Genomic DNA, 22,132 nt, shown 5'->3' with positions numbered 1-22,132 from the left:
ACAAAAAATTACATCCTTTAAAACATCTGCGCTTTTATAAAACCTGCAAAAACACATGCAGAGCCTGGAAACGATACTGTGTAAACAGAGTTTAGCAACAAGCTTCTTAGTAACAGGGAGGTCACTTGCTGCAAAGTGTTAATTAAATCTGCATTGAGAGAATGACTAACTTTCCTTGGCAGGGACTCTCTTTCAGATGCACACACTGAGGAGTCACCCGAGTAAGGTTCTCAAAGCAACTTTAAACAGACGTGGCAAAAATGCAATCATGTAAATCGCTCTGTGTCGTTTCCTTTGCTGCCGGGGGAGGAGAGCCAGCCAGGCTAAATTAGTGGCCTCAAACAGGAAAGATGGAGAGATAAATTGATGGGAAAGCACCAGGATGTGGGGGGTTGATGAAGACAGAACATGAGAGCTGAGGAGGAACATAAGCAGGAGGTTAAAGAAGAAAAACAAAATGAGGAGACAAAACTGAGCGGCAACACATGAATATGCAGGACACTGCTTCAAGAATTCAATGCAGATTCAAAAAGGTGTTTTAGTTCGGTGCGATCCTTCATCACACAGGCATGTTTACACATCCTCGGTTTACATGATTGTAAAATTATCATTTTAAAAATGTAGCTATTTTAGTTCAATTTTTTTTTAAAATCCAGTAGGGTTCATTTAAACAATGAGCCACTTTTAACCATAAATTTATGAGTCATAAGAAAATTACTTATAATTTTAAATCATCCGTGTGAAAAGTGATCATTAGCATTCAGAATCTTAAGAGAACTTATTTTGGAGGCTGATTTAACTGTGGCTCTAAAAAAAAAAAGAAAGAAATATGACACTTTTTTATATTATTAATTCCATCCATTTAGTTATGAAAAATGTGATATAGACGCATATGCAGCTGTTCTGGCTGTTGGCTAAAATCCATAAACAGACCCAGAGTTTTTGACCTGGTTATTGTCAGAGCCTGTGCTTGAGGTGTACTGTGCTAAATAAAATACAGACATTTAGACACTGCTGTGATTTAAGCTAGAAGGAGTCTTCTGCAAACATCCTTTCAGTAGTCAGTGCATTAAATCCTATAGTGACTAAACTGGGCTTTGCTAGTTGTGGAGTGAATCACTACAACTGAATCAGAAGGGAATAAGGCTTGTAATCAAGTCCCTTCACAGTAAAACATGCAGTTAGACCTGCATCTGTTGCTTACATACCGACTTGCTTTTCCTCTTGATTACACGAGATAAAGATTGGACGCAAGGACTCAAATTTGAACAGTCAAGACATGCAAAAGTCTGAGACAAGCGACTCGTTTTTGCAACTCAGGTACGACTTGAGTCTAAAGGACAAAATCGAGTCTTGAGTAGGTCACACACACCTGAAATAAGTGAAGGAATGGATGGATTGAAGGTTGAGGATCATCTGGTGGCGTTTTGGGATGTGTCCGCTAAAGAAACAACCATCACAATTTACGATCGCTAAGGATTCGGGAGTGAAAAATTGATTTTAGAAGAATTACAACTGAGCAGCGAGAACTTGGCTGCTCAGCAGTAAAGGCTGTTGTAGTGTTCCTGCTAGAGTTTTGTTTCAATAATTCATGGCTGGCTTTTTTTTTTTAGCTTCCACACTATGTTTCTCACAGTATCAGTATTTCCAAACAGCCTTTCTTTTAACTGAATGAAAAGTACAATGGGCTGCTATTAACCATATGATAGCAACAGACCAGGAAGGGGCAGCACTGAGCTACTCTGAGCTCATTACAGTCACTTCTATAGCAACTCCTTAAAAAGACTTCAGTAAAGCCTGTAAAATATTCTTACGGTTTTAAAATTTCAAAATGTTTCAAAATGCAATGCTATGTCAGATGAATGTAAGACGATCAGCAAACTAAAGGCTTAATTCCTCATGACACCCATGGCTTTGGGACAGTGTTAAAAAACTTATGCTATAAATTTAAAGAATTCTGTGAAAAAAGATTTTTAATGCTATTACCATTTGTCAAATTCCTGCATCAAATAAGATCTCGAAGTCAACCATTTGAGGATGTGAACTCAAGCAAGAAGCAGAGTAAAGATGCAAGGTGTAGGTTAGCTCACCTTGATAGTGTGAATATGAAGGCGTCAGCAGTGCAAACGGTCATGTGTAAAGAAAATTCTCAAGTGATGAGTGATGGTTATTAAAATAGTCCAGATCATGAGGTGAGAAGTTGGGTGAGGCAGGAGAGAATTGAACTCTGGGGACCAAATGGTCCAAAATAACCTGCTGCTGTAGTGACTGCCAGATCTTAGTGAGGACGTGTTAGTTATTGACAATGAATGTGATGGAGGCCTTGTGCATGAGGGTTATATTCTAGAAAGACGAAACGTTCAGCCTGGGATAGGTGTTCGTTCTGCATGCGCAGTGCTGTCAAAGTATTCATTCTCTTCAAACTTCTTCTATTTTTCAAGTCACACTAGTGTCTCACACACTTTTATATCGTGGAAAAAATGTATGACGATCAATAAAAAAGTAAAGTAACAACTGAATTAGTTTTTGATAACTATGTTGGTTTTAAGCGCCGTGAAGAACGTTTGAGCCACTTTTCTTTGCAGTTTTCCCTTAAAGCCGGAGTACCTAAATTATATAATCAATATATTCTTTACATATTGGTTAACACTCACCGTGTCATGGCATTATAAGATGAGGCAGGTAATATGTAAGAAGATCACTCTCCTCTTCCTTCTCCCTGTCATCCTACTGCCATCTGCAGAAATACACCGCTCGGTAATAAACAACCAATCAGAGCCAGGAGGAGTGTTTAACCGCTGTCAATCAAGCTTGTGTGCGTGTAACAAACACTTTTTTTATTTTTATTTTTTACAAAAGTCACCTATTGCAGCTTTAAAAAGTGTGCTTCATGTTTTTTGTATTAGGTTATGTAAGTATGATATTGTTAAAAAAAACGGAACAATCTGTAGTCTTAAAGTGAGACAAAAATGCAGAAAAGGAGCAATAAGTAAAGAAACAAAAACTTTTTAATGGCGGAAAAGAAACTTCAATCTATATGGTCTTGTTAGACTGAGGGATCTACGTCTGCAGATTGGGAATGCCCAGCAGAAACATAAAGGTGATCGGAGATGCGGCCCTGACACAGATAAAGTTGAAAGGTGTGAGTGTGAGTGTGCTGGGTGTTGGGGAGATACGAGACAGGCGGCAGCGGAAGGAGAGGAGGACAGACCAGCAGATTTCATATATTTTCATCTGAATCAGATGACGTACTCTGCAGTCTCTCAGTCAAGCAATATGACACAAGATAAAACCGTATAAAAATGTAGGAGTCTTGGACCAAAAAAAAAGGAAGACTTTCAGAAAACTTTCATGTTACACCATGATCTATGCACCGTACAACACCTTGCTTTCAGCGCACCAAGATTTAGCTGTGGTCTGTAAGCATCCGGAGCGAGAATGTGACCCCTGACCTACATGAGGATGAGATTATTAAAAGCTAGCAGGGCTTAAGTCTTGTTGTCCTATCTCAGCTGGAAGGAGACACAACAACAAATGTACATCCGAGTGTTGGTAACACAACTGGTGATCTGTTTACGTGCCCAGTCCAAATTTACTCCCGCAGAGCTTTTAGCAGCTCCTCTTTCACACCAGTCCAAACATTTATCGGATGGTACTTTGACTGTGCAGGCCTCTGGGAGATCATGCCAGAGGAGCTACTTACTCCACAGCTTCTGCCACATAAGCACCTCTCGAGGTTAAGTTTATGGTCGGACCGTAAAAAACACTTTTGCAAAGTTCGGACTAATGCCTGAGAGGTGTTTCTACGGAAGAGTAACAATGTCACTTCATCGATAACACTGCGTCTGGACGTACGTGGGATTAAAGATTTGCGAACCCATAATCATGGGCGTGTGCCTGGAGTGAGCTGTGACAGTGTCAGCAAACTGTAATGATGAGTCAGGCAGTTTCTATTGAACAGCACGGAAAGGAGGAAAAAAAAAAACCCCAACATGGTTCAATTTGGAAAACATTTTATAACTTATTTTCTTAATAATCAAAGTAAGTAAGCCATTAAAAGTCTGCAAGTTTACACCAGGATTCATAAAAGGTTTGAAAATCTTTAGATGTTGCATTTACTGAATGCTATAAAGTTGTTGCTGTTTCATAAAAACTACTTCAATAAATCCATCCATCCATCCATTTTCTGTTCACCCTTGTCCCTAATGGGGTCGGGAGGGTTGCTGGTGCCTATCTCCAGCTACAGTCCGGGCGAGAGGCGGGGTACACCCCGGACAGGTCGCCAGTCTGTCGCAGGGCAACACAGAGACATACAGGACAAACAACCATTCACACACACACTCACACCTAGGGAGAATTTAGAGAAACCAATTGACCCGACAGTCATGTTTTGGACCGTGGGAGGAAGCCGGAGTACCCGGAGAGAACCCACGCATGCACAGGGAGAACATGCAAACTCCATGCAGAAAGACCCCGGCCGGGAATCGAACCCAGGACCTTCTTGCTGCAAGGCGACAGTGCTACCAACTGCGCCACTGTGCAGCTTCAATAAATCAACAACAAATTAATTAAGCAACAAAAACATAAATAAAAACAAAATTCAAACAAAAGAGCAACATTTGAAACATAATCAACAAAAAGACGGTTGAAATGTCCCATCGTACTCCTTAAAAGCTGAACAGTCTTTTAATGAGACACTAGACATGCTAGACTGCACTTTGTTGCAAAGAAGAAAAAAATTGGCTGTTTGTAAATGCGATATGTCCAGTCATGTAAAACACAGACAGTCATTACATGGAAACTACAAGAGCATCAGTCGTGGCTAAAAGCACCGTTGATACTTTTAGTAGCATGTCTATTGAGTAGCCAACTCCAAACTGGCTACTCAAGCAGATAGCATGCTAATTAACTAGCCAACATAGACATTTCCTGATACTTAATACAGATCAGAGCAACAAAAAAAGGATATTCCGTGCAACAATAGCAACAGATCCCTCTAGGTTGGGGTGTGGCTGTGAAGAAATTTTTAAGTGACTTTATATCACTTTTTATAGGTAGGTAGAGCAGGAAATGGTGAGACAAATTGCTGACTTGTATGTCCTCTAGTTTAGTCTGTCGTGGTCAAGAAAGAGGAAATCCAAAAAGCAACGTTTTTCATTTACGGACCTGTCTACTTTAACTTATGATCATGAGGTATGAAGCATAACCGAAAGAGCACAATCCCACAAATAAGCAAGTGAAATGAGGTTTGAATGAGGTCCCCAGGATTTCTTCTGGGGGCTCGTTTTTGAGGTTTTCTCTTCATGTCCCATTGAGAATAGAGCCCAGGTATAGGCCTGGGACTTCAGCAGCTAATGAGTCTGATAAACAACTTGAAGAAGTGTTTGAAAATACCATATTCGTCGTTCTATTTGACTAAGAATAGCTAATAAGTGGAGGACTTTGCAAAATGTTCATGTTTGGCTTTCCATGGAAGTTTACCCTGAAAGCAGACCACATGATGCTGAAAGAAGTCTCCAAAAATGTCAGCCTGCTTAAGGGACTGGCTGAGAATTAATGAGTGGAAACTCTCGGGTCCAGATCTTGATCCAGCTCATGTGCTATCGGGTAACTTGAATTAAGCTGTATATGCAAGAAACCCCTAAATATCTCACTGTTGGATGAGAGAAGTGGGTCAAACTTCCCTTTGGACCGATGTAACCTTCGACGGGTGGATGTCTACGAGAAGTATTTCACTAACCCTGTTTCAACCTAAAGGACTAACACCAGCTATAACTAGGTAGGATGTCGTAACTTTCTGTTGTTTAATGGGTACAATTTTTGATTTTTTTAAAAGTCCCCATGAAGTAAAAATATGTCCTTTTTTTCCTGCACAGCTCCAACTAGGCAGCAGAGGAAATACACGTCGTTTTGGTTCTTCACAGTACAGCTCAAGCAAACCAACATGCGCTGGAAAAATCCTGCAGATCTTTGAACCGTGCATGTATTAAGTCATAACTCACAGCTGTAGGGCCTTGGCACTAAGTACAGCTTGAAGAGCTAAAAATGCATTGTGTTGTACAACATGGAGCAAAAAAAAAAGAGAAAAAAACAACTTTTCTCTCTTCACTTGTATAATATTCTGTTCTTACGTAACATTTAACACCATGTGAACACACACAGCAAACATTCTCCACTAAGGGAGTTTATACAAAGGGATTAGTAAACAGTCATGTTTTCTATAGACAATAAACACTGTTCCAAAGATACTTAAAGAGGCTACTGGTCCCAGGACGGAGATCCTGACTCCCAGGCTGATTTGTCTCCAAACCATCTGTCACCATCTGAGCCTCCACAGGCACTTCCCCTTCTGTGTGTGGCAACACCTCGATACACACTCATGCAGTAAGAGCATGAACTCTGCACATGTGTGTGCACCGGTTATCTGTGCTGGCCATGTCTATTTCTGGTTGCTACCCGCGCGCAAACACACCATGGCAACAACATGGCATGTTTACTTTGTACGCCCGACGTTGTAATTTAGAGGCACGATCTGGCGTTGAGACGCACAAAAAAAAAACGAAACAGGTTTCCTGGATAATTTGGAAAGCAAAAATGAAAGTAAAATAGTTCTTCTAGGCTGTCGTCTTCCTTTGAAGAGAGAAGAATGGGAACTAAAAGGTCAAGAGTTTCGGGTCGGCGCTCGTTTGGGGCAACTTGATTTGGTTCGAGCAACAGAACATGCACCTATTTGTCTTTCTATCATCACCAGGTGAGCTCTTAGTATCCCCTGTTACTCCAAGCTTATTCGCCAGCTCGTATCGCCCCATTTGCATTCGCTCGCTCGCTCTGGACCCCGTTCCTTCAGATGATTTAATTGGCTGAAAACTGTTTACACAGAAACGCGTTTTCACTCCTCGCTCCCTGTAGACGACCCGCAGAGTCGTAAACAACTTTAGCAGATGAAGAGGCTTTCTATCACTCTTGCACAATTTCCACAACACGCTGGGAGGTTTATAGCATCCCGTATTTAAATTACATTTGAAGACTTGACATGATTGGGGAGCTTTAGCATCCTAGATTTAGGCCCTGATGATGAATGTGTCTAATCTCACTCTTTTTATTTTATTTATTTATATATATTTATATCTATATATATGTATATTTATATATATATATACAGTACAGACCAAAAGTTTGGACACACCTTCTAATTCAATGGGTTTTCTTTATTTTCATGACTCTTTATAAGGCAAGAAATCCCACTTATTAACCTGACAGGGCAGGTTGACCTATGAAGTGAAAACCATTTCAGGTGACTACCTCTTGAAGCTCGTCAAGAAAATGCCGAGTGTGTGCAAAGCAGTAATCACAGCAAAAGGTTGCTACTTTGAAGAAAGTAGAATATAAGGGGTATTTTCAATTGTTTTACACTGTTTTGTTTAGTGCATGTTTCCACATGTGTTATTCATAGTTTTGATGCCTTCAGTGTGAATCTACAATGTCAATAGTCATGAAAATAAAGGAAACTCATTGAATTCAAAGGTGTGTCCAAACATTTGGTCTGTACTGTACATATATATATATATATATATAGGCTATATATATTTACACGCTCACTGTTCTTACCTGGAAACAGACTGCCTGCTTCTTTTGAGATATCAAAGTGCTCTAGCTTGTCCATGGTGAGGCAGGGATAATTAGAGCCTCCACAGATGTTGCACTTTGATGTCAAACGTCTCCTTTGATAAAGCAATTATGCATCTTGATTTTCATTCGGCCAAACAAGGAAACTGTCCTTTCCTTGAATTGCGTGCCAATAAAATCCCCGGAGGAGCGACGGTTGTTAAAGTCATCAAACTGACAAATCGGGTCAAGTCCACGTCCCACTGCAGTCCCCAATGTTGGCTGCGTACTGCTGCCACTACTATCCCGCTTGCATGCTCTGATAATTCCCAATGTGAGCCTCACAGAAAGGGAAAAGAAAAAAATTGCCTACGCCAGCAGCCCGTGCCGACGCACAACCAGGCGGCTTAAGCCTGGACCCGGACCATTTTGTTTTCACTGGCTAACTGGGTTTGCCCGGCTGTGACCCACACTGTGCACCCCGTCAGAACGTCACTATTCACTTCTGAGTCTGTCATAGGATCAATATTAGAACTGATAGGAGCTTGTATTTCTTTTTATCATTTAGGTTTGTTCACTTATTATTTTACTTATGTGTCTTTATTATGTTATTGTTAGCTATTATTTTTTATTTCATTTGTAAGATTTACATTTAGATTATTTACTAAAAGCAATATTATTTTTGTTATTTTAAATATATATATATATATGACTTATTTGTTTTATCTATTTGTGTTTTATTAATTTATTGTTTATCTACTCTTAGGGCTGGCTAGTAAATCCAGACACATGATTAATATAAATAGATAAAATGTCTGATAGAATATTTAAAAATTTCACTGAGCTCCGGAACCGCACAGCACTCTGGGAGATGTAGGCAGAGGACAGGCTTTAGATCAGTGGTCCCCAAACTACGGCCCGCGGGCCAGATGCGGCCCGCCTCCACATTTGGTCCGGCCCCCTGAACAATACCAGAGTATTTTCATATATGTGCATTTTTATTTGATAAGTTGGACTTTTGCAATAAAATATTCCTTAGTAATGAACTTTATTTATTATTAACTATTAGTTAGTAACTATTTTATATATGCATATAATTGACCCTAACCCTTTTTTATGTGGAGAACCCAGTGTTATTTGGTTATTATTTATTTCATAAATAGTGTTATTTCCTGACTTTTGTTCTCTGAAGAATCCAGAAAAGGTTATTTGATTGTGCTTTCTGAAAAACAATACATTTTTATGTTTAGCACTCTTACAATCGTCACACTTTTTCTGTTACAAACTGACCCCGGCCCCCCATCAGAGAAGGGACAAGTTATGTGGCCCTCACAGGAGAAAGTTTGGGGACCCCTGCTTTAGATGCTCAACCTGTCACGGCCAACTACGCAAGGTTGTTAACAGTAGCAACTAACTCGTTCACTCTTTGGTTACCTAGCAACTCACTCACTCCTTGGTTACCCCGCAACAACCCGTTGAGTAACTGGCGCAGCAGCAGTTTCAGATTTTGCCACTGCGCCTCATAACTGCTTAAAAACAAACAACATTGAGTGAAAACTGTGGATAAAACAGGAACATGCCATCAGTTCGGTGGTATTTCAGATAATTAAAACTAATCAATAATTATTGTTATCCACTGATATGAAATGCTTATATTGTGATATGTCTTTCAGTCACATCATCCAGCCCCTTCCACTATTTTTTTTTTACATCCAGCAGAAATGCTGTTTTGTTTAATTTGTTTACAGTTTGACACACAATGAAATAACAATTTGTTGATATAATTATATGTATATAAATTTGAGCAGCACTACAATGTGTACTTAATCTATAGGACAGTCTATAAGACCTTGTTTCTTGTCAAACACACACACTACATGAAAAAAAAAAAACTGTCTTCCTCTGATGCCAACATGTGTGGATATCAACTCTAGTGTCACAAGCTGCACCACCGGGTCGAGGTATCACAGCCTGTTTCGCGAGGCAAGGTGACAGGAAGTGTGAGAGAGAAGATAAAGTGGAAGAAAGAGAAAGAAACAGCTGGCGCAGTCTGGCCTTTTGCCCATGCCGAGAGGACAGCCAGAGACAGGCCTTGAGCTGAGGACAAACACTCCAACAAAAAGCAGAAAAAGACTTTCAGAATCACGCATTTCTCCAGCTGATGAAGCCAGAGGTCCAGTTAGCACAGAAGCAGAGCGTGAAAGGGTCAAGTGGCCACTAGGTTCATAGAAAAAAAAGGAGTCAATTATTAAAACATTTGAAATATTAATTGTATGAGAGTGAAAACAGTTATCATTTATTCAGTTCAAACAGATCCTGTCAATTATTCAGCTAAAGGAGACGCAAACTTCTGAGTTAAGAAAGTAAATGAGACATTAAACTTCTCCTCAGACGTTGACCTTACATGAAACAGTCTTCGGCTCACTGGAGCAGCTATCCTACCCTCTTAATTTAGAGAGTCTAAATTAAAACCACAAGAAATGCATCACTCTTGTGTACAGTGTGGGGTAATTATTATGTAACTCTGGACTGACCAAAACACAAAATGCTCATCAGCCACTTAACAAGAAGCACTTACACACACCAAGTCCCAGATACTTCAGAAAAGTCGGTGCAAAACATATGGTTGAAAATGCCAGTTTTAAAGTGCACTAAGGTAACACAGTTCATTAGTGTTATGTGGTTGTGTGTTGTGTCCAACTCAACTCAACAGAATTAAGAAAGTTACTATAAAGTTTTGATAAAGTGTGTGGTAAAACACACCAAGGCACAAACAAGTGTTTGTGCCTTGGCCAGTTAGCTGACGTGCTAAGCTAGATTTAGCAAGTTTCTTCTCTGTTTTGAAATCTCCTTTCTGTGTTGCTCCAGCGACTGTGGACACATTTTACATAAACATTTGGCTTTCTGCTTCATAAACTTCAGAATATGTTTCGGTACGAGTGTTGTAACGTTGAATACGAGGAGTTTGAGTTGCTCTCTTCTGTGAAAGAGAGAATACGTTCTCTCTTTCGTTATGAAGATCCTTGTCAAGTGTTTAAAAACATTTTGTTATGGAAATCCAGATTTGTTCGATTTTTGCACATTGAAAAAGGGCGCTAATTTTAAAATGTGAATAAACAACTAAAAACAAGATCACAGAAAATGGTCACACAACAACTACTGGAGTTGAATTTAGTCAGGGTATCTCTTGAAAATGAAATGATCGGGAGACACCCTTTTTTTAAAAAAAAAAAAACACTTCTGCATATAAAAACACACACCACTTCTAAGGGTTTCTCTCCCTCTGTAAGTGAGCAGAAACACACATGCAGAGGACTTAGATAAGCAGTGTGGAGGTGGGGAGCTGCAGACTAAATACAGAAAGAGAGAATCTAGAATTATGGCAGCTGAGGCTGATTTGGCTCTGCAAACCTCCTCCCCTCCACTTCGAGAGAATTATTACAAACCACATGTCTAACTGCATCAGAACCCCACCATACATAGGTATATACTGTAGATACATAGTCCATGTTGCAATATTGGAAGACTACACATTAGTTCTGCTTGCAAAACTAAAACCAATGAATCAATACCAGTAAAAATCTGCAAACTTCAACCCAACTACTTGGACATATTTGTTTGAAAGCCCAAAAACAATATATAGTGTATGACAGTTGGCAACATTTGCCTCCCTTAACAGTCATTCCCAAACATTAGCTAGTGGATTTGCAAAGCATTTTGTTCTTGAAAAGCAGAACTCCCAACAGAAAACCCCACGCTTAAATAAAAAAATTAAAAAAAGAGCTGGCATCCATTATACGGTAGTAGTGGACGTCAGATGACATACCTAAACAATGGAACATGAACAGTGGTGGGGAACAAAAGCATATAGCAAAAGCTAATTTGCATGTCAAACGAAGCCTCAGCCGCACGGTATTAGTTTCAGCGCTCCAGGGCTAACATCTGTATGCAGACACCGTCAGCTGCCAGATTGCAGAGACAAATGTTTCTTCTTTTGAATCTAAGGGCAGGTTGTTCAGAGTACAAGCCTGATAAAAGAAGAGATTGATAGACAGCACTGGAGGGCAAACATTGACAATTTTGTGTTACCAGCTGTAGGTGTGTGTGTGTGGCGGGGGGTGTCTAAGTGTGTGTGTGCGTTGACAATATAGCCACATGAAGGACATTCATTGCTGTATGTTCCTCATCTTGATCCAAATTTTTTAATGGGTATTATGGGGCATTATGTAAAATATATGTTTCTTTTATGCATGTTTGAGGAATCCTTGAATAACCCGTGGCAACCATTCGGGGGATTGCTCTCACAAAGCGCCGTCTGTTTCCACAAAGCTCCACCTTGGAGCCAAGTCATGCTTGATATATGCAGCATTTTTTTCCAACTGAAGGTAACAGTTACTTGACTATGCTGTAAAATGGGATCACGTGCCTGGAAAATACACAGTACACAGAAAATACACCCTTTAAGGCCACAAGTTATAGAAACAAGTTAAATGTGACGTCATCACAATATTCTGAGGATAGTTTTAAAGAAACTATCCTTTAAAACTAAAGGATAGTTTAGTTTTAAACTATCCTTTAAAACTAAACTTTTTAACGTAAATTTTTCTAATTTACGTTAGAAAAATGTAAATTAAACATAACTGTCATAATATGAAACAGTTCTTTAACCATAATGTGATGGATGCCTCTTGGACAACAGACCGGACCCAACAGCGTTCAGCTCTTATGTACTGGTGCTTTTCTAGGCTAAAAGCACTCAATGGCTTAAAAGCCTTCTCCTTTGCAGGCCATTATCCACCAAAGCATGTTAAACCCTTGACTTAATTGTTTATTATTGAAAACTCAGCAAGAAGCCTTTCCTCCTGGTGTTATGGGAAAATGGTTCACGGTGAGATGTAAAAATGTAGGTTAAGGATTTGTCAAGTCAGCCGCTCCGTGGTGCGGCTGAATTTAAGAGGGCAAAGCCGCAGCAGACCGGGACAGCGGTGCCTTAAAGGAGACGTCCCTGCTCCAAAGTGGAAGTGGAAATGTGTGTCTTACAGCCGTAAACAGTGGTAAAAGTCCACGCAGAGAAATCAATATCAAGAACTGATTGAAAACTTACTATATTATTAAGCAAATAATTAAGCAAATTAGTCACAGAGGCAAATCTTTATGTTTAGTCCACAAAATGTTGTGCATAAATTGCATAAAAAGATTAAAGCGCACAATTTGTTAAATTACAGAATAAAAACTGAGGTTTTAAAGGATAAATCTAAAAAAAATAATAGCATGACAATGTTCCTTCATTCTGTTGGTATAGTATTCAGAAAGTTTCCCAAACACAGCGTCACTCAAACGTTTCATCACATTGGTTAAATCTGTCAAGTCACAAGTGCCTGTAGGCAATAAAGAAATGTTTTTTTAAATAACTATATTAGCAAGACAATATATTATTACCTTCTCAACATTAAACTAAGCTTGAAATATTGTAATCAAGGAATAAATTAGTCAGTTTTGGGTGGGAAATGGATGTTTAAATGTTTGTAGACAACACTTTTTAAAAGTTTTTTTTATACGTTTGTCTTATCAGAAGAAAGAAAACCATTTTGCCATTTTTGGGGGCTCAATTAAATTTTGTTTATTCTCAGCAATGAGAACAGGATTTGGATTTGGTCTTTCTTAGAAAACACTTGATGAATTTAGCTAAGTTTAATAAACTAATTAGGATTTGTGTGCACCAAAGTCTGCCTTTGAGAAAAACACTAACTATATACAGTATATGATCCTATTTACTACGAAATAAAAGAGAGCGCAAAAAGCATCGATTAAAAATAAAAACTCCACATCTGCATCCACCATTTGTGCCATGGGGCCAAATTAGAGATAAATAGTACCATTTTTATATTGTAGTATATAAGGGGCAGTACAAAAAAATCTCTCTGCTGCACTTTAGACACAGCAACCATGTCCTAAACTAAGGAAAAAGTTTAGATTTTTTTTTCAGGAAATCATTTACAGAACTGGTTTAATGAATCAAAATAAACCTAATTCTGTTTTCGTGTGTTTTAAAAGCACCAAGACACTTACCACCCTGTACTATTGACAGTCTGTTTCCCTTCCAACATTATGTATGGATCTGGTCTCTATTCACAGACTTTAAGAAGACAGAGAAGGCAATAACACTGCATTATGTAACCAGTCAGATATCACAACCACCATGACAGACAGTTCTTCTGCAGCCAGCAGCTATTTTATTTTCATGAAAACAGCCACATGGGTTCACCTGACATGAATGTATTAATACATCATTAATGTTAATGCTAAAATACAGAGAACTCGGTGTAGATCCCTGAGATACACCAAGACAGCAGTCAACTATTTCAGATTGTATTTTTTATTTTTTTTTATGACAAGGATAGAGATCTAGATGGAAAAAATATCCAGACGCCATTGTGAAGGTTTCAAATCTTTCTAGATTTATTAAGCCTTTCTATTTTAACTAAAAAAATTTAAATGACATAATTCAAAACAGACAAGCTTTAGCCTAGCCATTACATTAAAAATGCCCTTCAGCAGGAGAAAGCACCGAGTCTGGTGCTTCCAGACTCCAAAAGCAATCCAACATTGCTTTTGGAGGCAATGTTTGGATGAGTTGCAGGAATGTAAACTAACCAGGTTGTTAATTACTGAGAGCTATTACAGAGTAGACTCCACAAAACAGAGAAGCACTCCATGTTGTACACTAGCCAATCTGAAAAGGTCTTTTATTTTGCTTATTCCAAACACATGAATGTTTCTGCTGTTGGCATCCTGTGTCAACCAAAAGCAGAGACACTCCACATATTATTAAATTTCTAAATTCACATTTTCAGTGTTGTGTGTGTGTGTGTGTCTAAATCCAGTGAAAACTTGCTGTACAATGACAGCATTGGGAAGCGATGCCCTGATTAGCAGCATGGAGATATTACAATCACTTAACAACATCTTTGCACAGCCACACAGAAAGGTGTGTGAAAACTCCCTAATCCAGGTCAAGCTGTGACAAGACCTGCTGCTGGTCATGTGATTCTAACGACAAATCAGTCAAGGGCATCGGGGGAAAATCTGAGATTTTGGCAGACGATGCTGGTAGGAATATTCCGAGATAACAGCAGTAGACTGTGCTGTTTACGCCACTGCTTGGAGCCACCTCAAGTGTCACAACTAATCCCGAGAAAGCACGCATGCAGTGATGGAGCAAAGTGTGGCCTCGTTTTAAAGAGCAAAAGGCCATGTGACCCTGCACTCATGGACAAAAAAGAAAAGGGATGAGAAAGTCTAGCAACCAGGTCAGACGTGTTTGGTTTTGCGAAAGCCGCCGACGTGTCCGCTTGCCGTGCTCGCTTGCAAAGGTTTGAGCTATTTCTCGACATGAATTAAAAGCTAATGCCAAAAAAAGAGGCAAGAATAGAAATACGAGAGCAGGAAGTCATGAGTAAACCCATGTATGCGTGCGCTACATCACAGTTGAACTCCAAGCATGTCAGCGTAAACGAATCTGCCAGCAACGATCACCGTTCTTGCCTTAAATTTCAGCAAGCACAATAGTTTCATGCTCCAAATTAAAAGCGAGGCTTGCTAATAGCATTGCTCGGTAATTGCAGTGGAAACAAACAACAGTGCAGACCCAATGCAGGGAGTGGGGGGTTTATCTCCGTAAGACAGCCCACTGTGACTCACGGCTCCAACAATAGACCACACATGGGAGCAGAGAGATACGTCTAACCTACAATCGGAGCAGTGATACTTATAAAACATTGATTTAGTAGCGCTTCAGTGGACCAATCATGTGCCATCATCCCCCCCCCACTACACACTTTTAAACCAGTCACTCAGAGCCAACATCTGACTACTTTCACTTCCCCTCCATTTGTCTGTGGCTACAGATAGTAGATGGAAGTGTGTACCTGGTGACCTACATTGCCTCTGGTCATTTCTATGCACAATATGGTGTTAAAAGCAGCCCACAGCTAGACTTGAGCGATGGGAACAGAGGCTAGCTATAAAAAGCATACAGTTCTGTTAGAAGGTCTAAATAGTGTTGCATTCAAAGGTGTTGATTATGTAAAACAGCAAGGTGTCAAAGGTGCAGAGGAAAAAAGGACGCAGATAATCTCTTCTTGACTGAATGAAGGTAAATCAAGCAGGTCACCAGCCTGCTCTTTCACAGATTTCCTGCGATAGCACAACACCTCTAATAAGACGAAGGATGTTGCGAAATGTGATCTACATTGCATTGAAAAAGTATTGCCTCGGATTTTGCCGTACGTGTCTAATATATCTTACTGTAATTTAATGTGGCAGGCCGACACAATGCAGCGCACGCTTCTAAAATAGATACAAACAGAAAATACAAACAGAAATCAGAAAAACTTGGCATGCACTTAATTCAGCAACTCCCAAATAAATACTTCAATCAGTCAACTCTCTTTATACCATTAGGTAGATTTGATGACACTTTTTCTTTATAACAGAGCTCAAGTTGAGCCAGACTTGGCTTCAGAGTAAATCTGAACCACAGTCTTTTAGTATCGCTATGTATTTTCAAATGGATATCCAAACACATTGAAATGAATATGCTTTGACTAAAGCATATTTGTAATTTACAAATTACAAAACCATTTTCATTGTAGATCTGACTGTATGCTTAGTGGTTGTCATCATAATGGAAGATGAACTCCGACCCCAGTCTCAAACCATTTGAAGACCGACGTGTATCGCCCAGTATTTAGTTACGTCCATATTTACATTATTTACAATGACCCAAATTTCCTGTCCTTTGAAGTTAATAATGCTGTCCGACAAACCTTCAGTGAACAGCTGAATTTATACTGAGAATAAATTACTACAGGTGATTAGGTAACTTCCAGAGGCAATTTGTGGTATAGATTTATTTTATTGATCTTCGAGTAAAGGGTTGCTAATTACAAATGCTCGCCACTATATCCAGATTCTTGACTGTTAGGAAAAAAAATTAAACATGTATCTCTTAATATCCTCCTCTACAAAATCCCAGTAACGTACATTGAAGTTTGTGGTTGTAACATGACAATTTGTGGGGAAATGAAAATTACTGTAAGGCCCTGCGTATCTCACTGGTGCCAACCTAGGGGGAAACTATTCCTTGGACCTGTGAGAAAACAGGCTTCACTGCCATTTATGTGCAGATAATCGATGCTCGCTGCTTTCAGTTGAGTATAAACAGTGTTCCCCACAGGCTGGATCTGAAATCTGACTAAAGTGCACATTTTACGCAATATTATTGGCTTCTGTGAGGTCCTCTTCCAGCTTTTGCACAGGACAAATGATACATAGGGATTCAGAAGGCATGCAGGCGGTAATATCTGCGGTGCCTCGATGCTGCGTCTCGCGCACAATGCATGAGATATTACAGTGTAGCTTCCACAGGCGAGTACTGTACCAAACGAGGCAGAGAAAAACAGCACCGAATGGTTAGGAATGTCAGTTGTATTGATCTGACAAATGGCAATTCAATTTAGGCACAGGTCCAAAAACAATATACAGTAGATGGTCAACATGGGCAACGATCTACATCTAAACTCAAGCTGTCCAAACAAGCAAACCCCTGACTCAGCAGGACTCGGCAGATTGCATCCACAGTGGATTTTCAACCATTAAAAAAAAAATAAAATAAAATTGTTTTTGTGGTAAAAGTGGCCTTTATTTGCAATATATTAGACAGGAAATGGGTAGAGACAGAAGGAAGACATGCACGAGATGATCCTCGGAGGATTCCGGGGCGCCACACGAAACCCCGGATTTTCCACATTTAACATATCTTGCACAGTTCTGCTGAAAAGCAAACACATATGTTTGGGGGTTAAAATGTAAAAAAAAAAACAACAACATTCATTTAGTTAGAGACGTTTTCAAACAGCAATGACAAGTCCAGTTGACAACACGATACACAAAACTCCCAACGTTAGAAAAATGCAGTAGTAGACGATCACATGCTGTGCAGAAAAGAATTCAAGTGTCATTAGCAGCTAGCATACAGCATATACCAGCGTTCCCAAAATGCTGCCAACATGAGGAATCTACGTATGTCCATATGAAGCCATGCAGGAACTTCTGAACTACGTAGAATCTCAAATATCTACAACTCTGGAAAAAATTGAGAGAAAATGATCAGTTTCTCTTATTTTACTTCTTATAGGTAAATGTTTGAGTAAAATGAACATTGCACTTTTATTCTATGAACTACTGACGACACGTCTCTGAAATTCAGAGCAAAAATTGAGTATTTGCAGAAAATGAGAAATGGTCAAAATAATGAAAAAGATGCAGTGCTTTCAGACCTCAAATAATGCAAAGAAAACAAGTTTGTGTTCATTTAGAAACAACAATGCTAATGTTTTAACTCTGGAAGAGTTCACAAATCAATAATTGGTGGAACAACCCGGAGCTGTATGTAGTGTTGAAGAAGCAGTAAAAATTCCTGTCAAACGCTCAAAAGGGAACAAACTTCTGTAATCTTCACACTTCCAGGAAATGGAAAAAATAAAGAAAGACAGAATGAAAACATTCACTTCAGGCTATATGGTTTGATGAAACTAACCACAAACCTCCATCCATCCATCCATTTTCCGTTCACCCTTGTCCCTAATGGGGTCGGGAGGGTTGCTGGTGCCTATCTCCAGCTACATTCCGGGCGAGAGGCGGGGTACACCCTGGACAGGTCGCCAGTCTGTCGCAGGGCAACACAGAGACATACAGGACAAACAACCATGCACACACACACTCACACCTAGGGAGAATTTAGAGAAACCAATTGACCTGACAGTCATGTTTTTGGACTGTGGGAGGAAGCCGGAGTACCCGGAGAGAACCCACGCATGCACAGGGAGAACATGCAAACTCCATGCAGAAAGACCCCGGCCGGGAATCGAACCCAGGACCTTCTTGCTGCAAGGCAACAGTGCTAACCACAAACCTTTTGATGGTAATTCATTTAAAAAAATGTAAATATATAAGAAGTTTGGCACAAATACAACATTAAACATTGGCATCTTAAACTTGTAATAGAGTTTATTGAGGTATCAGGTAGGTCATGTTTTTCACAACCAATCTACGTCCAAGAGGCAGAAACAATAAGTTGAGTTAGATCTGCTGTTTCCTGTGCTGAATAATTTAAAACTGCACACAGTAAAATAATGGAGAACCGCGGTAAGTAACACGCCAACCCCTTGCTTGATGTCATTAATATAAATCAATACAGACACGCAGGGATTTTTTTCCAAACCGCTAAAAATAAGAAAAATCTTTTCTGTCTCTTTTTTCAGGTTTCCTGAACACAAAACGAGATATCTCTGTTCTGGACGGAAAACATACGTGGCCCGTTTAGCAGAAGAAAGAATTCTGAGATTAGGCTCCAGCTGCAGAGTGTTGCTGGAAAACTACATCTGACTCTTCACTGGTCTTTTCACAACACAGACTCTTGACTGCATGTACAACTAAATATAGCCTTTCTTCTCTCTTCAGCACGCAACGTCTGAACTAATGTGGGCCGCCAGGCAGTGGTGGGCCTTGGTGTGAAAAGAGGACGTGCGTCCAGCGGAGACGTTCCCATCGGCGGATCGGAGCTGCGCGGTGATTGAGGCTCAGCCGCAGACTCATACCAGTCCGCATGACTTCCCACGCTGATGTTTGCTGATAACATACCGGAATTAGGACCACGGTGGGCCTGAATGTGAGGGCTGCAGAGAGAATGAGTCTGTTCTCAATCCCAAACATTTCTACACCAGATAGGAAACGCCAAGAACTCTTGAAATGTGATCATATTTCTTTTTCTTAATCGACATTGTGAAACGCTTTCTCGAGCCATCTCTACTGCTTGACTTGCACACCATGATACAATCTCGTTTTCTACTGCTGCCTCTTATCCTTCCATTTCTGTCCATTCATTTCACGCTCATTAATCCTTATTGCCCATCAGATACTTCAACGTGAAAGCTGTAAATACTTTGCAGTTCAGCCACCTGTATCTCAAACTCAATATGCTGAGAACAATCATTTTCAAAAGACTCTTGTTTGACATTAATATCAAGCTCTACGAAGTATCAGAAAAAATTGTCATTGAGATGTCGTGCTGAAATAGATTTTTTTTTTTTTTTACGTATTGGGGGTGATGTTTCTATTCATCATAATTCCAGATCTTTTTAAATCATCAGCATGAAGGTCCCTCTAGAAATTCAGATACCAGTTTATTGTCTACTATCTGTGATTGTTCTTCTGTGCGCGCCTTGCCAAACCGCATCATAGACCAGGTTAACTAGAATAGAATAGAATAGAAGTACTTTATTCATCCCAGCAGGGAAATTACTTTGCAGTTACAGCATAGAGACAAGACAAGACACAATAACAAGGTCCGGGTGTTGAGTCTGGAGTTTGGCTGTGTCAGAGCTGATGACGTCACAGGCCACCGCTGCATCAGCTGATGGGGGAATGTAAAGAGCGATCAAAATGGCGGACGTAAACTCCCTCGGTAAATAACACGGCCGCTACAGGCGGTTGTACAGGCTTCTGTGCAACAAAATCAGAGCATGCAACTATTTCGCTCTGTGACTGAAGGTCACTGAATAAAACAGTGGAAGCCCACTGCTGCTCCTTCAATGTCTTTTGAGCTCTATTTAAAATGTGACTGAAGTGACTCACTCTTGCTATTCTTACTCTTTTTTTTTTTTTTACATCCATTTGAAATTAATAGTCACTTCTAAGCTTTCAAATTCGTCCTGGTCAAAGGTTGGTTTGAACAGGATCAGATACATGATGGTGGCGGTGGCGGTCACACTGAGCCTGTTTTTATCATGATTACCTCCCAGACGGCAGATGCAGTGTGGATGCGAAGAGGATGCTGTGATGCAAACTTTCCTGCAACTGCAGCCTGCATCACCAACCTTTGAAGTCTCCCAATGGGGTTTGTGGGGACACGGGTGTCGGAGATGAATCAAGCTGAGCCATAATGAATGTCCCTATTCATGTCTGCTTTGATGCAATTCCACCTGACTGATCTCAAATCACAGAACAAAACAGTGTGAGGCCGCTGACAACGCCGTGCTGACTCACAACCCGATGGAGAATACAGAGTGACTTCAAAGATCCCTCCAGGACGCTTTTCTCTGTTTTTCTCTCAGCTTCATCCTCACGTCTTCCGCTCTTACTCTGTTATCACTTTTGAAGCTAAAATCAGAGGCTTTGCCTTCGGTTTTGGATTGGCATTTCAAAGTAAAAGCTTCCAACGTCTTGCTTCTTCAGCACACATCGCCGCGCTGCACTCGCAGTAGCTAATACCGATTGTCACCCATAACAAAAAAGTGAGCAAAAAGTGACTCGTGGTTTGTCCACTAAAAGATGGGAATTCACACATTTCATTCGAGAGAAGCGCTTCTTATCTCTTTGTATCCTTCTGATCATCTGACAGTCTTGAGCTGAAAGTTCATTGCTTTATGCACTGCGCTTGTCACAATAAATCAGTTAATCGCACAATAAATTAGAACAAACTCAATTACTTTTATTTGCATGTTTTATCGTTTTTCTCTTTTTCTACCTAAAACTGGATGACTAAACTCTTCAGTTTGGTGTTTTTGTCTCACTCAGCCCTTTTTTGAAGCACAGTTGTGTTTACAGAGTCATCATTATTCATTTTATTTGTTGTTTTGTTTATTTATTTTGGATATTTAAAATGTCTTCCAGTTCCAGTGTTAAATGTTAATTAGAATTTGAAGTTTATTGATCTTTTAGAATGTGTTCTTGCATTATTACCATTTTATGACTTGAAAATGGTCTCAAAACAACAATATAATCGTTTATCACGATAACTTCAGGAACAATTTATCGTCCAGTAAAATTTGTTATTGTGACAGGCCTATAGAGCACACCTATGTGAAGTGTATAAATATTGCTGAAGGCAGATGAACAGCACTTATTTATGAATCTAAATTGCAGGAATTTCAGAGAGGCTTGTATGCTTTTCTTTTCATATCACTTTCTATTGGTCTATCCCATAAAACCCCATCAGGTTACGTTGAGGTTTGAGATTTTTATGTCACGAACTGCAAAAACGTTTAAGGGACATGACTACTTTTGCAGCCGTTAATCATTACAAATGCAGCAACCAAATGCAAAACAAATTTCCAGCGGGATGAATTTGGCTATGAAAATGAGGGAAATGCCACATTTTCACATTAGGCTGAATAAGGTGTGAACCCATTATGTTGCCCTGAGTTACCAACATTAAAAACCCAGGAAACATGGAGCGTTCCTTCATATACAAGTAGCATAAGTACGTGTTTTTTAGAAATTTATGTAGACCAAGTATACCACCCCTGAGCCGTTCCTGCTGCTTTAGGTTTCAACTTGACATGCAGCATTTGGGTTTTTACCAGAACAGTAACAGTAAATAAATAAACAGTGCTGTGAGGACAAAACTCAGCTTATAAATAAAAAATAAAAGGTTAAGAAAACATTAAGTCGAGGTTTTACAAAA

General features: G+C 39.7%; 1 protein-coding gene across 3 annotated transcripts in view; it reads right to left on the bottom strand.

Moving 5' to 3' along the window:
* The window catches only part of pak5 (p21 protein (Cdc42/Rac)-activated kinase 5), a 70,992-nt gene that overhangs the window by 40,825 nt on the left and 8,035 nt on the right, over nucleotides 1–22,132 (bottom strand). Inside the window, exon 1 of one of the 3 annotated variants that reach the window (XM_028039764.1) lies at nucleotides 7,609–7,935. The exons of 1 other annotated variant lie outside the window; for it this stretch is intronic. In XM_028039764.1, coding sequence (XP_027895565.1) covers nucleotides 7,609–7,663 — 55 coding nt within the window. In that variant the 5' untranslated portion in view covers nucleotides 7,664–7,935. Of the gene's footprint in view, nucleotides 1–7,608; nucleotides 7,936–22,132 lie in introns of those variants that run through there. One more of the 3 variants, XM_028039765.1, reaches the window with a different exon arrangement.

This window comes from Xiphophorus couchianus, chromosome 15 (assembly GCF_001444195.1).
Source record: "Xiphophorus couchianus chromosome 15, X_couchianus-1.0, whole genome shotgun sequence".
Taxonomy (NCBI): domain Eukaryota; kingdom Metazoa; phylum Chordata; class Actinopteri; order Cyprinodontiformes; family Poeciliidae; genus Xiphophorus; species Xiphophorus couchianus.
The sequence above is the reverse complement of the archived record's forward strand: the minus strand, read 5'-3'. Positions and strand labels throughout refer to the sequence as shown.